At 41.9% G+C, this 15,113-nt stretch overlaps 1 protein-coding gene across 4 annotated transcripts in view; it reads left to right on the forward strand.

Moving 5' to 3' along the window:
- Nucleotides 1–306: 306 nt before the first annotated feature.
- Nucleotides 307–15,113, forward strand: part of ABCC9 (ATP binding cassette subfamily C member 9) — a 135,051-nt gene continuing 120,244 nt past the window's right edge. For 2 of the 4 annotated variants that reach the window (XM_090043641.1, XM_090043638.1), the window contains exons 1-3: nucleotides 308–456; nucleotides 4,215–4,428; nucleotides 10,700–10,865. In XM_090043641.1, the coding sequence (XP_089899767.1) occupies nucleotides 10,721–10,865 (145 nt within the window). In that variant the 5' untranslated portion in view covers nucleotides 308–456; nucleotides 4,215–4,428; nucleotides 10,700–10,720. Of the gene's footprint in view, nucleotides 457–4,214; nucleotides 4,429–10,699; nucleotides 10,866–15,113 lie in introns of all 4 variants that reach the window. The other 2 variants (XM_090043639.1, XM_090043640.1) reach the window with 2 other exon arrangements.

The following is a 15,113-nucleotide window of genomic DNA, read 5'->3' on the forward strand; positions in this document are numbered from 1 at the left end:
CCAATCTCCCCAGTGTGTGGGGTCATGAGGGGCCCCAAGCGGTGCCTGTCAGGCTGGAGTTCTGCCAGCCTGCAAGGGAAAAGTCACGGTTCCCCACGTTTTTCTCCTTTAAAGGAAAATCCATTTTTAAAGCGTGCTTGCTACCCTTTCATATATTCTTGTGCCCCACAGGGTGAGAAACCCTGGACCAGATGACCTGCTGAGGTCCCTGCCAGCCCTCAGGAGCTATGATGGGGCATAGATACTGCGTGGAGTGCAGGCGGTGGCTGCGCTGTGCACTGGAGCGCTTCAAAGCAGAGCGCAGCGCGGCGCCCGGGGAGCGCCCGTGGCCGCCTGCAGCCCGGAGAGCTCAGCCTCCCCTTCCTCCCGCTCCCCCGCCCTGAGCCAGCCGCACGCCGCGCGCTGCCCTCCTCTCCCCGCCCCACACAGCCATCCCAGCGGCCGCCTCGCCACGGGGTAAGCCTCCTGTGCCGGCGGAGGGAGGGCTCCGACTGCAGGGGGAGGCAGGAGAGGAGCGGGCTCAGGCAGGAACCTGCTTCCCCGAGCTGGGAAAATGGCAGCTTTTTTTTTTCTTTTGCAGCGTAGTGGTGCATCGGGCAGGCTCCAGGGCTAGAGACGGGTTCCTGGGGCTGATTCTTCATGCCCATCTCTCCCCCTTCGCGCGCTGCCAGGGTGGCACAGCTCCCAGGCAAGGCATGCCTTCAAATGCTCCTCAAATACCTGAGACGGAAATGGTCCTCCCTGCATGCGGGATGCGGGTGGGATTCAGCGTGCTCCGGCGGGGCAGGGGGGGCTGGAATTTCCTCTGCATGTCTGCAGGGTGCCGTTCCGGGCAACAGCCGTTCATTCACTGGTCTGAGAGGAATCTCTTCTGCCTGGACTGAGGTCTGGCAGCAAAGCCTTTGCAGTTTTTGTTCTGAGAACACCTTAGTTTTTTAAGGGATTTCACAGGATCCCCCGAAGCTTTTTAGAAGAAGCTCCTGGAAGTTAAAAGGGTTTAGAATGACTCAGACTTCAATTCAACTACAGCTCAAAAGTGGGAAAATATAGGTGTATCTATAACTATACCCATATCTGTATCCATATCTATATACTGAAATGTTAAGCAAACTGAAAAGTTAAACAAGCAACAATTCAATTTAGGTCAAATGAAATGTGTGATGTGGAATGAAATGTTTTGGTTAACTATCCAGCTCTTAAAAGTGCTCTTTTTATTTTATTTTTTTAAAACCCCCCACAATTTCCACCCAGCTCTCCTAGAAATGCTGCAGCAAGGGTCTGCTTCTTACTTTTTCCACTTTTCTCCACTTCTGTGTTCTTCAAGTGCAGAGCAGAAGGAACAGATGTCAAACACTCCCATCGCTTCAGTCCTTCACTTCACTTGGTCCAGTTTTCTGTGGAGTAGTAACATGTCATCAGATCAGATCAGAATCTAATCCGCCAGCCTCCATCCCAGGAAATGACCTGACCTCAGTAATATTTTGAGTGATTACTAGAACAGTTTAGGATTTTCCTTTAATCCTCTTAAGTGAAACATACATAAATAGCAGAAAATAGAAACCTATGTTACACTTTTAAAAAGACCCCGATTTTCTCTGAAGTTAAAAAAAAAAAGCCAGGAAAATGCCCAGTGGCAAATTATTTTCCTATCCTAGTGTAACTGAAGTTCTGGTGGCCGTGAGTAGGTGGAGCAAAAATGGGGAGTTTTGTAGACCCAAGAAATTTATTATAGATCTTAAGTTCCTAGGCCCCCCATTCACTCCTTCCCATATATACACACTGTGGGGCAGGGACCTGGGGACAGTGGGCTGGGAGTGAGGGGCACTGGGTTGGTTCCAGCCGTAGCTGCCTATACACATGCTCGATCATGTTCAAAATGTCATGCATTGGAGCATACTCGATTAATCCAGTCTGTTCCACCTTCTAATCGGAACGCATCAGTATTGCCTCACTGCCAGGTGTATTAAGCCCCCATGCATTTCAAAATGGCCGCAGGGGTGCTTCATCTAAATGCCATCAAATGAGCTTTAGATAAAGCATCCTGCGACCATTTTAAAATGTGCAGGGGCTTAATGCACATGATGGTGAGCAGTTTTAATTAGAGTGGCTGTCTGGGAACCTCTCTAATTGAAACGTGCCCCGCTCCACCTCTAAGCATGTATATAGGCAGCCTTTTCTCCCTGTCTGGCAAGGTAACAAGATCAGGGAAGAAAGAAAAGGATAAAAGCTGGATTTGTGTGGATCTGTTTGGATCCTGCCTATTTTTGTCTCCATGCCTCCAAAAGAAAGCCTCAGAAAAAGAGCACAAATCTAGTCCTTTTAAATGTCTCCAAAACAGTTTGAACCCCCGTCCATTCTGGAGAATTCATGCCATAAATAACCATATACAGCAATATGATCCTGTTAGATGGACCTAGTCAAATTTTGGCAATAAGGCTCTGGTTTCAGTAGGTAACTTGAGAACAAGTGTATCTGCTCCTACCAAAATGCCCTGAACAATGATCAATCCTAGCTGAACAATGCTACACTGCAACAATACAATACAACAATCCTGGCTTTGGCAACAATCTGGCTTTGGCAACTGAATCGTTGCAAAATGTTTGTCTTCAATTGTACAATCTTAATAAAAATAAGAGTAGATATTTCTGTTGTGACAGACAGTCTTTGGCCACGTTGCTTCCTAGCTAAATAACGTTGGAAAAAAGACATAACTTTTCTCTGTAGTCTGTTAATTTTTAAATTCAGTATCTCAGTTGAATAATATAACATAACATAACATAACATAACAATAAAGTCTGCCTGTCTGACTACTTAATGTATTTATTTCTACCTATCTTATGCATCTGTTTCTATATATCTCTTTCTATGTGGCAGCTCTGTATGCAACAAAAAATCTAGACCTATGCAAAACATCACAGCCATATCTGGATCCAACTTTATCCAGTTAGATTTCTGTTTTTAGCCAAACTATAACAATTCTTCCAATTAAAAAGCAAAGAAGTGCATCTGATCAAATTCCTCTTCTTGTGTTCTGAAAATGACTAGATTTGTTCTGGAGTGATGTTACAACCACAATGGTCCAGGAATTATGTGAGAGGCAAAGATTTTTGGGGTGACATCGTTTATGGAACCAGTTGCATGACTGTGATAAATGTAAACGAGCTTTCAAATGCAAAAATACAGAATTTGGGGACCCTGGGCCAAAGCTTGGTATGCTCCAGGTAGATCTGAGTTTTCCTTATGGTGCAAGATTTCAGTCTCAAATGTAAATGTGCTTAGGAAACATTAGGCTGAAGAAAGTTATCTATTTGCATTGTATTCAAAAGTGGAAGCTTGCATGCCTTAATTTTAACCATCTTGGGGCTTATTGATTATTTCAGAATAATCATCTGTTGACAATCTGTACATTGTAAAGTGACCTCTTAGTGCCCTTTTACTTCAGCTAGGGCAGAATTTCTCAACCCATGGGTTATGATCTAAAAGTGGGTTGCAAGAATATATGAAAAGGTCATGAACAACCTTTAAAAGTGGATCGAACTTTAAAAACAGATTCTCCTTTAAAGGAGAAAATTGTGGGAAACCATGGCTTTTTCCTTGCAGGCTGGTCTGCTTGAGGCCCCCCATTCTCTCCCTCCCACATACACACAGTGGGGGGGCTGGGGCCTTGGGGCAGCGGGTTGGGAGTGAGGGGCACTGGGTCAGGACTGGCCATTGGTGACGTGTAGGGGGGGGTGCATGCAGGTGCACGAGCACCCCCTGAGCATGACGGTGCACTCCTTACACTCTTGGCGGTGCCTGCAGGCAGTCGCTGCTCACCACCCACCCTGCCGCTGGCGAGTGGTCAGCGATCGCTGCTGGCCACTGCCACTGGTGGTGTCTGCAAATGGTTGCTGACCCTCGGTTGGTGCTTACCACCCTCCACCCCGCTGCTCCTGACAGCGCCAGTGGCATCTGTGGGATCTTGCTGCTTACTGCCACCACGCTTCAGCTGCCATGCTCCCACTACTGCCGTGCCCCCCCCAGCCGCCGCTGGCACGTGTTGTTCATGGGACTGGCCATCAGTGTTTGCAAGTAGGTCCTGATACGAAAAAGGTTGAGAACCAGTGAGTTAGGGGACATGAATATACAAGAAAGCAGAAGAAATCCTGTGGCTGGAACTTTAGGGTCTGAAAATTGGTGCCCTTTGCTTGCTTGTAACTCTTCCTAGTTTCCAGCCCTCTTTAGCGTGTAAGAAAGTCAAGAAGAGTTTATGCACGTTGGAAACTCGATAGGAGGCAGCAGCTGATCTTCCCATCACCAGCCTAAAAATACTCCACAGCAGAGCTTAGAGCTGCTTCAGTAAGTGGAGGAAAATCCTGTCATCGGAATAATATTGATCAGATAGGACAGCGGAGTGAACATTTGGTTTGGTGTTTTGTGTGCACTAAGGTAAGTTACAGAGTTTGATCTAACATTCAGTAAACAAGTGGGGCATGCAGCAACCCCCCTATTATCTTTCACTAACCCTCTTCTTGTCCTTTCTGTTATATCTGTGGGACAAGGTTTTTTGCACTTCCCTGGGATTACAGCTCAAATCTGTATAACTTTTCCTTCCCAAACTGACACTCTAAAACTTTACCATCCCCTGCCACTGTTCCACTCTCTGCTGTTATTCATAGGGATAAGTTTCTTCTTAAATTGATTTTACAAGTGTCCTGTAGTAATGTGGGAAATCTTAAGACGCAGCTTGTTTTACAGCTGACGGCATGGCATGCTGGTATTTCAAGCTGCACAAATAGCTGGGTTAAGGAGCTAACATAAAAAAGAAATAAACAGGCAGAATAATTACATGCTAAAGAGAATTCCAAAGGTAGATGTGAATTACTTTGTAGTGTTAATTTGGTCTTTAGCTCAATTGCAACTATAATCTTAGATTTCATTGCACATTTATTATACACAGTGTGCTTCTGTGTGTTTGGGGCCTGATCCAAAAATCATTGAAGTCAATGAGATTCTTCCTATGGGCTGTTTGTATACACTTTTAAGTGCTTTAAAAACAGAAGAGCAGATAGAGAAATTTATCATCCCAGGGTTTAAAATAATTTATCGGACTATGAAATATCCCTAAAGTGGAGGTGTGTAGTTAAAATAATGACTAGGAAAATATAAAATGTACAGACTCATTTTTGATAAAATAGATCTGTAGCATCAGTTAAGACAGAGGACTGATCATAGTAAATCCCAATTGTCAAAGCCAGACCACTTATAGGAGAGGAAATAAATCAAACAAAAAAGTTTGTATTAGAAAAGGAAAGGGATTCTTGGTAACAGTCAGCTTTTTGTCTTTGATCTTGAAATCAATAGTGAAAATCAGAATCGGGTCTTTAGAATTCCCCAAGATTTTTGAGCCCATCTTGGTGTTCCCTGTGAAGAACTGAAAGTATCTGCCATTTCCTAATTGTCATCTTCACAGTTATTTACAGAAAATATATCTCTGTGTCTAGCTCTGTGTCTAGAGAATCACTATTCTTGAAGGGCAGTGGCAACATCATGTCCATTATTATTTCTTTGTCTTGGACTGTTTTCCACCATAGCTTCCTGAAATCTGGAACCATTATTTTCAAACTTCTCTTCCCTAGCAGCTATTTAATGAATCTCATTTATATCAGTTTCTATTAACTGCAGCATTACTGAGATTTTGTACCTTGACACCACCCCAAAAAGGCCTGGCCTGCCAGCTGGTGGGAGTCTTAGAATGATATTGCAAATGTTTAGAGGCTTCAAGTTTATTTTTAGACATTGCAAGGTCTCTGTGCCTTCAAGATAACTTCCATCATCAAAGTAAATTAGCAAGGCATCAGATTTCAGAATGGAGGAAAGGAGAGCTGGAAGCAACATGCCTCTCGCACCATCTTGGGCCTATCTTTTCTACTTCTTTGTACCTCTCCAGCATCTCTGTTTTTGAACCTTAAAAGTGCTTGCTCATCCCCTTTGATGGTATTTAATTACTTGAAAAAAGACTATTTTTCAGGAAGAAAAAATGAACTTGAAAAATTTTGGCCAATTCTAGATTTTTGTAATGAACGTGTGTAAAGGTAACAGTTTAAGTATCTAACCATTAATTGATAATTTTCTTATAGTCTAAATGTAAAGGGAAAAAAGACTTAAAATAATTATCCAGTATTTGCAAGGGTGACATCTACTGCTATAAACAATAAATAGCTCACACTTGATTTAGTGAACAGCATAATGTCAAATTTCTCCCTTGGCTGGTGTTCCCTCTTAACACATTCCCTGGACTGAAATTGAAATGTTAGGGGGCCTATCCATGTGCAGCATGACTGCTTCAACACACTGTAATTACAGTGCATCGGAGCAGACTTGATTAACTGTGTCTGCTGGAGCGTGCTAATTACCAGTTCCAGCAGACTCCAGTGTCATGCGTATCAGCATGCCCACACTTGTTTGATGAGCTTTAGTCAAAGCTCTCCCACTGCCATTTTTCAGTGAGGGAATACTGGTACACGTGACACTCTGGACGCTTTAATTAGAGCAACTCTTGGAGCCCCCTCACTCCCAGAGCATGTGTATAAATACCCTTAGAGTCTACCTTTTCCATTTGGCAACATTCTTCTGAAACAAAAGTAGAACCAGGTAGAATCACCAGTGAAGCTGGAGCACTATGATATATATCAGGACTATCCAGCTACTGCCCTCTGCGGTGCATGTGGCCCTCAAGGGGTTAAACTCCTAGTTCATGTGCTTCTCCAGCCCCTGTTGCTGCTGCTTGAACTGGAATCTATGCCAGAGGTGTCAAACTCAGCGGGCCCCATGGGCTGAATGAGTGGTGTGGGGCCCAGTCCGCTGGCAAGATGAGGCCCATCTCTGCCTGCACACCTGAACCAGCATGTGTGGCACTTGCCCAGGCCAATCCACAATGTTCCTAGTAAGCACCTCATGTGATATGGGCCTGGTCCAGCTCTGTGGGTGGATCAATGAGCAGCAGCAAGGGCCAGGTTATGGGATTTAGCCTGTGGGCTGTATGTTTGACACCCCTGATCTATGCGATAGAACTGCAAGTGTCTAATTGTGTGACGTAGGCTCTGTACAGCTAACAGAAAATCCCCAGCTTTATGCACCTGAGCAGTTAGCATAAGAAAACCTTGAATTCTTTTTTTTTCTATCTAGATTTACTGGAACAGTATTATAAAATTAGGCATGTTATGACTGTCTTCCCTCTTACTTGAAAAGCAGGGGTTGGTCACTGCCAAGTGGAGGGCACTAGACTAGATAAACCTTTGGCACGTTCTGGATAACAGGGAGCATCCTCATCTCACACTTTGAACATTCTGTTTTCTTGCGGAGCCATGTCTTTTCCAATAACTGATGGAAAATCTCTCATTTGATTTCTGGATTCCAGTTTCTTACTATCAGGCCTTGCTGACTAATAGGAGCCAAAAAACACACAGATAGTGAGTGACTCATTATACATTAGAACCCAGGTTCATCCTGCTTTCCAGAACCAACCTAACTGCAACAGCCTCCTCAACTGTTTCAGAATATAGTCATATTGTCTGTGGGGAAAGGAAATAAATTCTCAGCAGAATTCCCATGGACTTCTGACCTTCCAAAAAAAATGATGCAACAACTTTTTATATTGTCTGACTACCATTACTGTTATGTTCTCTTAAAGGGAAATGTGAAGATTAAAACAAACAATTTATGCATATTTTTAGAAGTCCATTTTGTGTGTTGGTAATAAGTATGTAGTTAATTGAACAGAATGCATTTTAACATCATATTTGGGTTTTGCTGTTAACTGTATGTGGCTTGATTGTGGGTTTGCATTTCACCAATGGCAGAAAAACTGCAGGTTCATTACATAGTTGATTATAGATGAGGGGTTAAATTCTTCACAGAAGTAAATTCCATTGACTGTTACATGGGGATTCTATCAGATTTAGGCCTTGGTCTCACATGCATTTAGGACTTAGATTTAACAGTGAAGATAACTTCATAGACTTCAATTATTCTTGTGCATAAAGTTAAGAGCTTGCATAAGTTTGCTGGATGTGGGCCTTACTGTGACCCTGAGTCATGCTCAGTTTCTAGATTTCATCAATCAGTGCTTTCCTGTTGTGTTTGGAATATGTTTAAATTTTTCAAAATCTTTTTACTGAAACTTTGGAAGATTGTTGAGATTATGGTTTGCAAACCCTCCTAATGTCTTGGCTTTTAGCAAAAGTCAAAATTTGAGTCTAAAGTGTCCCTTAGCATTTTTTTTTAAAGTGAGTTTTGTGTTTATTCAGCAGCAATTCACAAGCTAAATCTTGCTTGCTTTTGTGTCAGGGAAGGAAGAAGGATTTGGCCTATTCACGTGTAGTGAAGTTTATGTAACTCTCTATTGTTCTGATTTACCAAAACTCTTATACTTAAGTTCTGTTGATTTCAGTGGGATCTACGTATGTGCATAGTTAAAAGTATAAGTTGGGAAACTCAACTTTTCCCCAGAAATCCTGGGGGCATGCCTTGTAAGCAGGGAAACCCTCACTTTCCTTGCTTACTAAGACATGTCCCAGAGATCCTGGGGGCACTTCTGGGTATGCAGTGAATCTTTCCCTGCTTACAGAGAGGTGCCCTGGAGATCTTGAGGGTGCAGCTTTGTAAGTGGGGAAACTTGAGCAAGCACTCACAGGGCTTGAGGGGCCCAATTCAGGGCAGGGAGTTCTCAGGGTGTGCAGGACCGAGTCCCTCAAACCCTGGGAGAACCCTTTGCCCATTGTACCACAGCATCAACGGGTGATATCTGTTTTGCCCAATGAAACAGATCAGCTGTACTGGGACATGTCATGGCATAGTTGATCCCCTTCATTTAGCAATGTCTATTTTTAGCCTATGTATTTCAACACATCAGGAGAATTGGGGCTTTTGTGGGTTTCTGTCAGGGATAATGACCAGAACATGGGCATTTGGTATTCAACCCTAAAGGCTAGGGACAGAAATTACACATAAACTGGGTTAAGTGATCAGAAACCAGTTCAAATCTGTAATGTAACAGAAGTTCAGTGCACATTAACTTCTCTGAAAATGTCCAGAACCAGTTTAAGATAAACCTGGAAGGATGTAGTATCAGACTTAACTGATTTAGGTTATCTTGTTTTATTGAACTTCTGTCCCAGGTTCCCTCTAGATTCAAGACAATTCACATTCCCCCAGGATCCCAGGATGCTTTATACCTCACCTGCAAACCGTCCCCTCCGAACCCTCACCCTGCAGGGTTGACGAGCTGGCCTTTGCCCAAGCTGTCTTCTCTAGCCAAGAAGGGAGGCATGCTGTAGTACTCCCAGCTTCTTGCCTCAGCCACTTCAGGCACATGGTTGCATTTCCAGAGCCAAAAGTGAATGCCTGTTCACTCACTTATCAGTTTAATGTACACAGTTTTTTGATTATTCTGTGAAGATTGAATTGATTCAGCCTCAGGATTTTTGGCTGTCTGTACTTAGCCAAAGGGTCAGAAGTCAGGGGATCAGGACTAGAAAAGGTCATGAGCCAGAAGCAGGAGTCACCAGTGAGGAAGCAGGGATCCAGGTTGGAGTCAGGAACAAGGAGTCAGAAGCCTAGGGCTGCACAGGAAAGTACTGGTCCTCTTGAGTAGACTGCTGGACACCAAAAGAGCTACTACTTGTAAGGTGGCCACCACATGCATGCCAGCTACTAGGGCTAACTGTGAGTAATTACCCACTTGGGTAATTATAGCCAGCTAAGGGCTAATTCGCTTATTTGCTTCCCTGAGACTCTTGATAGTTTTAACCTCCAGTGCCTTTGATTTGTAATTTAAATTTAGGTATTAAAGCAGGGGTGTCAAATTCATGCCCGGCTCCGGGGGGAGGAGCTTCTCGCGTGCCAGAACCATGAAGAGGAGCAATTGTGGTAGTGCTTTGTTTGGGTGACAGCATGGGTCTGGGAATGGGCAGCAGTGCAGAGACACATTCAAGTGGCAGTGTGGGTCAGGGCCATGTCTGAATTTTGTGGCAGACCATGCCCAAACTTCCAGTAGCCTCCCAGACAATCAGTGGGCTGAATGCTACTGTTCCACAGGCCAGATTTGGCCTGCAGGCCATGCATTTGACACCCCTGTATTGAAGAAAAGCTATTGTAGCAACACAAACATTCATGAATATAGTAAATAGCATATGTTGTAGAGAAGAAGTGTGTAAGAACACATTTCAATTTCAGTCCGGTTTGATCCCCCTACAAATAGTAATGCATAAATTATCCTCCATGTTGTGGTAGTGTTGGGATGTGGTATTCTGTTTCTGTTCCATCATCTAAGTGGCCTTTGGATCTAATGGTCTGGATGGCCAAATGGCAGTAGAATGTGGAACACCAAATGTTAACAATGTCACCCTTAGCTTTAAGCACACAGAAAAGGTTGATGAAAATTGGATCAAATGGAGACTAACATTTATTTGCAGGGTATAGTCATTGAATGCTTTTAATAGTAAATAAGTCTTTAATTTTGTATACAGTGATGTATATACTTAAAGTGCATAAGTCTTTTCAGAATCACATGTAAGCTTATCAAAGTATTCTGCAGTTTGCTTTAAAAAAAGTGTCTTGATCATGTCTTTTTATTTTTATATTTACCTCAAAGGAATATAGAAAACTTTGGCAATCACCTTGACTGTTTTTTGTTTCTCTTGTATCTTCTGATTTGTAGCAATAAGGCTGTCTGGAAGCAATGAAACTTGCATTTTGTGGTAATGACAACCCTGCTGCCTATAATATCAGTGCTGGTGTCCTGAGAAATGTCTGCTTTGTGGATGCTCTCAACCTGGTTCCTCATGTCTTCCTGTTATTTATCACCTTTCCAATTTTGTTTATTGGTGAGTCATCAATTCTGAGCTCCTAACCCTGGAAATGTTTAGGGTAGAGCACATGTCTAATTGCAGGATGGTCTTTTTATGTCATAGGACTGGTGCAACCCATTTAACTTAGAGACTTTGTATTACTTCAGTCCTGATAAGGAAGAGAGAAAATGGGGAAAAAAAGAGGCACATTGAAGAGATGTTTAAATGGAAGTGTGCTAGAACCAGAAGACTTGATGCCAATCCTCTTGAATTTCTTGAAATTTTTAACTTGAATGGATCCAAACCACAAAATTAGATCCAGATTCTTTCAAATTTGGGAGATCAATCCCAAATTGGGAGATGTCTCTCACCAATTTGAATTTGGTAGATTGCATCTCTCCCCGTTATTCGCTGTTAAGAGCTAAAACAGTGAATCTGAGTTCCTTTCACATTTGATGGAGTTCAGAATAGATCCAAAATTTGCAGCTTGAATCTGTCACATGATATGTTAAGGATACAATAATTCATTCCTATAACAGCATTTGTAACCTAGGCAAGAGCAAATACGTTTATTCTATGGTAGTGAAAGCAGAAGATGGTCTTTAGAACATCACATCTTTAGAACATTTTGGACAGTGCAATAAGTTTCATTTACATGCTCTTCTTGTATAAAGTCTCAGTCTGATGATGAAATGTATGCTGTTTATTCTGTCACAAATAGAGTTGCTTTCCTGATTCACTTCTTCAGGAGTTGCTGCATTTTAATCCAACATTCCCTAATATGCAGTCTCCAGAACAGTTTGCTACCTTTATAAAATACTTTAAATTCTTTGTAGAGAAAAGGTGCTGTAAACCTCTTTGATATATCACTGTTATTCTGGATAGTTCCAAGAAACAGCTTTTCTTTGTAACAGGAACAAAGCAGAACACATATTTTCTCATGCAGAGAAATAGGGATTATAATGCATTACATTACCTACATGTTCCTCTTTATACTTGTAAACTATCCATTTAGTACAGTGAAACATATACATGAGTAAAATGATATCTGGCTCTATATAGACACATAATATGTTTTTAAAAACCAATATAATATTTACCTTTACCTAAAACAAAAGTGGAACATTTTTGTGGCAAAAACCCTCTCTAGAAAAAAAAGAAAGAAAATATAGTTTCCAGAGACAAAAAATGTACCATATGTGTGCTTAGAAAGGCTTGGCTTTTGCTGAAGCTAAAAGCCATACAGACATCTATAGTAATGAGTAAGCACAAAAACTAAAATGAGAGCTGGGACATGTGATGTACATTTATACAACCACTTTGAAAATATGAATCAAAAGAATACTGTGAGAGAAAAGGTAAGAAGCAAGATTGGAGGAAAGACTTCAGGAGGTTTTATAGGAAACCTTGGATGAGTAGACTTGAGAAAAAATATATTACTGTCCTACAAGAATTTTAAAGATTTTTGAAATTTTTTTCCAACTCCAAATCAGGATGAATAGTTGAAATCTCAAAAAACTTCATGAAGTAATCCTCTGGAAAAAAAGGATTGGATTGCAAACATTTGCATTCTTACTCACTTTTTATTTTTATTATTATTATTACTCTTATTACTATTGTTGCAGTCATTATTTTTATTGTTTTACATTATCATTATTGTTATTATTATTAATAGGAATAATAATAGAAAGTATATATAGTCATTATAACTGTCATTAATAATACTACTTGTAGTAATTTTTGTCCATACAAAACCAAAATTATACTTTTTGGTTTTGAAAATGCTGAAAAGATGTGTTATAAAAATTTTGATTTTTTCCAGCATTTTTTTTTCAAATCAGGAGATTCATCAACTCAAACCTTTATCTTGAAACAGTTCCCATTTCATCGCTTTGGCATTTTCTGATGGAAAAAAAAACATTAGTCCGAACATTTCTGAGCCATATTTTATTGAAGGTAGAGAAGACATGATCCTAAAGTCAAGCTGTGGTTGAATAAAACCAAGGAGATTATTTTAGAAATATTTATATAGGAGACATTTGGGTCTAAGACTTTTTGAGAAAAGTGCATTCACTTATTGGAAAGGTAAATTGCCAGTATTTGTCTGTGTTAGTATGTGTAGTTATTTACATAGATTAGTTTATAAGCAAGCGTATATGGTATTGTACAAAACATTGCTAAGGAGGTTGCATTCTGTGCCTTTAAATAGAGTTGAGCATTAGGCGTGTGGGAAATGGGCTGTATTTGATTCAGATTCAGCCTGAATTGGGGACAGTGATTCAATTCGTTGATTTGGGTCACTGTACCGATTTGATTTGGCCAAATCCGAATCTGAAGATTTGATGATGTTTTGGAGAATCAGCGATTTGGCCATGCACACAGCTTTAAATGTTTTTTCTACATACCTTGATGTTCCAGGCGTGGATCATGGATGCTATGATGGTGGGGTGGATGGAGTGTCCCACAGGAGTGCGGGGGGGGGCTGGGGGAGCCCTGCGTGCTTAGTGATGAACCTGGAGGTAGACCAGAAGTACTTCCAGCTCATTTCTGGGTCTGCCACCGAGCGCACGGGGGACCCCTCTTCCCTGCTTGTCCAGCTCAGCGATCAGCCGTGGGGGCATCCCAGGTGGTCCACAAGATCCAGGAGGCACCAATTGCTGAGCCCGGGGGCGAGAAGGTGTCCCCTGTGCACTCCCTGGTGGACCTGGAAGTGCTTTTGGTCCACTTCCAGGTCCACTGCTGAGTGCACTAGGGACCACCTCCTGTGCTCCCATGGGACGCTCCATCTGAACATTCACAAGCTCCCTGGTACTTTGAGGTATGTGAAAAAAACATTTAAAGTTGTGTCTATGTCTGAATTGTTGAATCTTTCCAAATGTCTCCGAATTGATTTGGAGGGCTCCGATTCGATTTGGAGTGATTAAAGGGTCTCTGGATTTGATTCAGATTCGGAAAATCTAATCAGGCCGAATCTTCGCCGAATTGAATCAATGACCAAAGCTTCACACAGCCCTACTGAACACGCTTCATATCTTCCAGACTTTGCCCCTTTGTGTAGCCTTATTTAGGTGCTTAGATAAAGCTTTTCAGAAATGTTGCCTTGAAAGTAGGTCCAGTGCAAAGGATTCATATACATGGATTATGGATGGTCAAATTACGTGCTGGTGGCAAAGTCAAGAGTTGTTACAACTGAAGGGCCAAATCAGGGCTGGAGTTCTATTGTGCTCGGCATTATACATATATACAGGACCAGATCCTATTCCACCCATAAGGAACCCAATTGTGTTCACTTTTGTAACACATGCTTGTCTTAGCTTTAAGACGAAGTTACAAAAAACAGTGAGCAAGAGGGTTAACTGTCCACTTTGTGTAATAACTTTTTTTCAGGGACTCAAGCAGGATGGGAAAGAATCACACTTAAGTGTCTAAATTTACTCAGGCACCCAATAGGTGGACTAAGACCTGGCCCACTAATTCTTGCTCGGTCATAATCTAGTATGCAATTAATCCTAAAACAATGCCTCTAAAACCTGTATACTACACCAAAATGCAAAGGTAACATATACTACAGAAAGGCTATTTAAAGATATATTTGAGAAACTATGGGCGTGTGTGATAGCAGGGCAGGCCCTATGAGGAGAGGCTACAGGAGCTGAACCTGTTCAGCCTCCAAAAGAGAAGGCTGAGGGGAATCTAGTGGCCTGTTATAAATTAATCAGGGGGGATCAACAGGCATTGGGGGAATCACTATTCCCTCGTGCGCTGCCAGGAGTGACCAGGAATAATTGTCACAAGCTGGCAGAGAGGGTAGGTTTAAGTTAGATATCAGGAAGCGCTACTTCACGGTCAGGGTGGCTAGGGTCTGGAACCAACTTCCAAGAGAAGTGATGCTGACTCCTACCCTGGGGGTTTTTAAGAGGAGGTTGGATGAACACCTTGCTGGGGTCGTTTGACCCCAGTATTATTTCCTGCCATGGCGGGGGGTCGGACTAGATGATCTACTCAGGTCCCTTCTGACCCTAGAAACTATGAAACTATGAGACTATGAAACAACATTTTAAAGCAGGCAAAATGCTGCTTTTTTAATTTGATTTTGATAATCATCTTATTTATTCTTGCTTGAGGCATAGGATGTACCTATCTCAGCATCCTATCATATTTTAAAGAATAACAGAGCTTTAAATGTGGTGGGACAAGCCAATTTTTCAGTTCTTTAAGCACTGGGAGGAGTTAAATATTTTTTAGAATTTCTGACTCCCAGTCAGTTTAGTATTCTAGGAAATG

Source organism: Crocodylus siamensis, chromosome 4, assembly GCF_052110815.1.
Source record: "Crocodylus siamensis isolate JL-2025a chromosome 4, ASM5211081v1, whole genome shotgun sequence".
NCBI lineage: Eukaryota > Metazoa > Chordata > Crocodylia > Crocodylidae > Crocodylus > Crocodylus siamensis.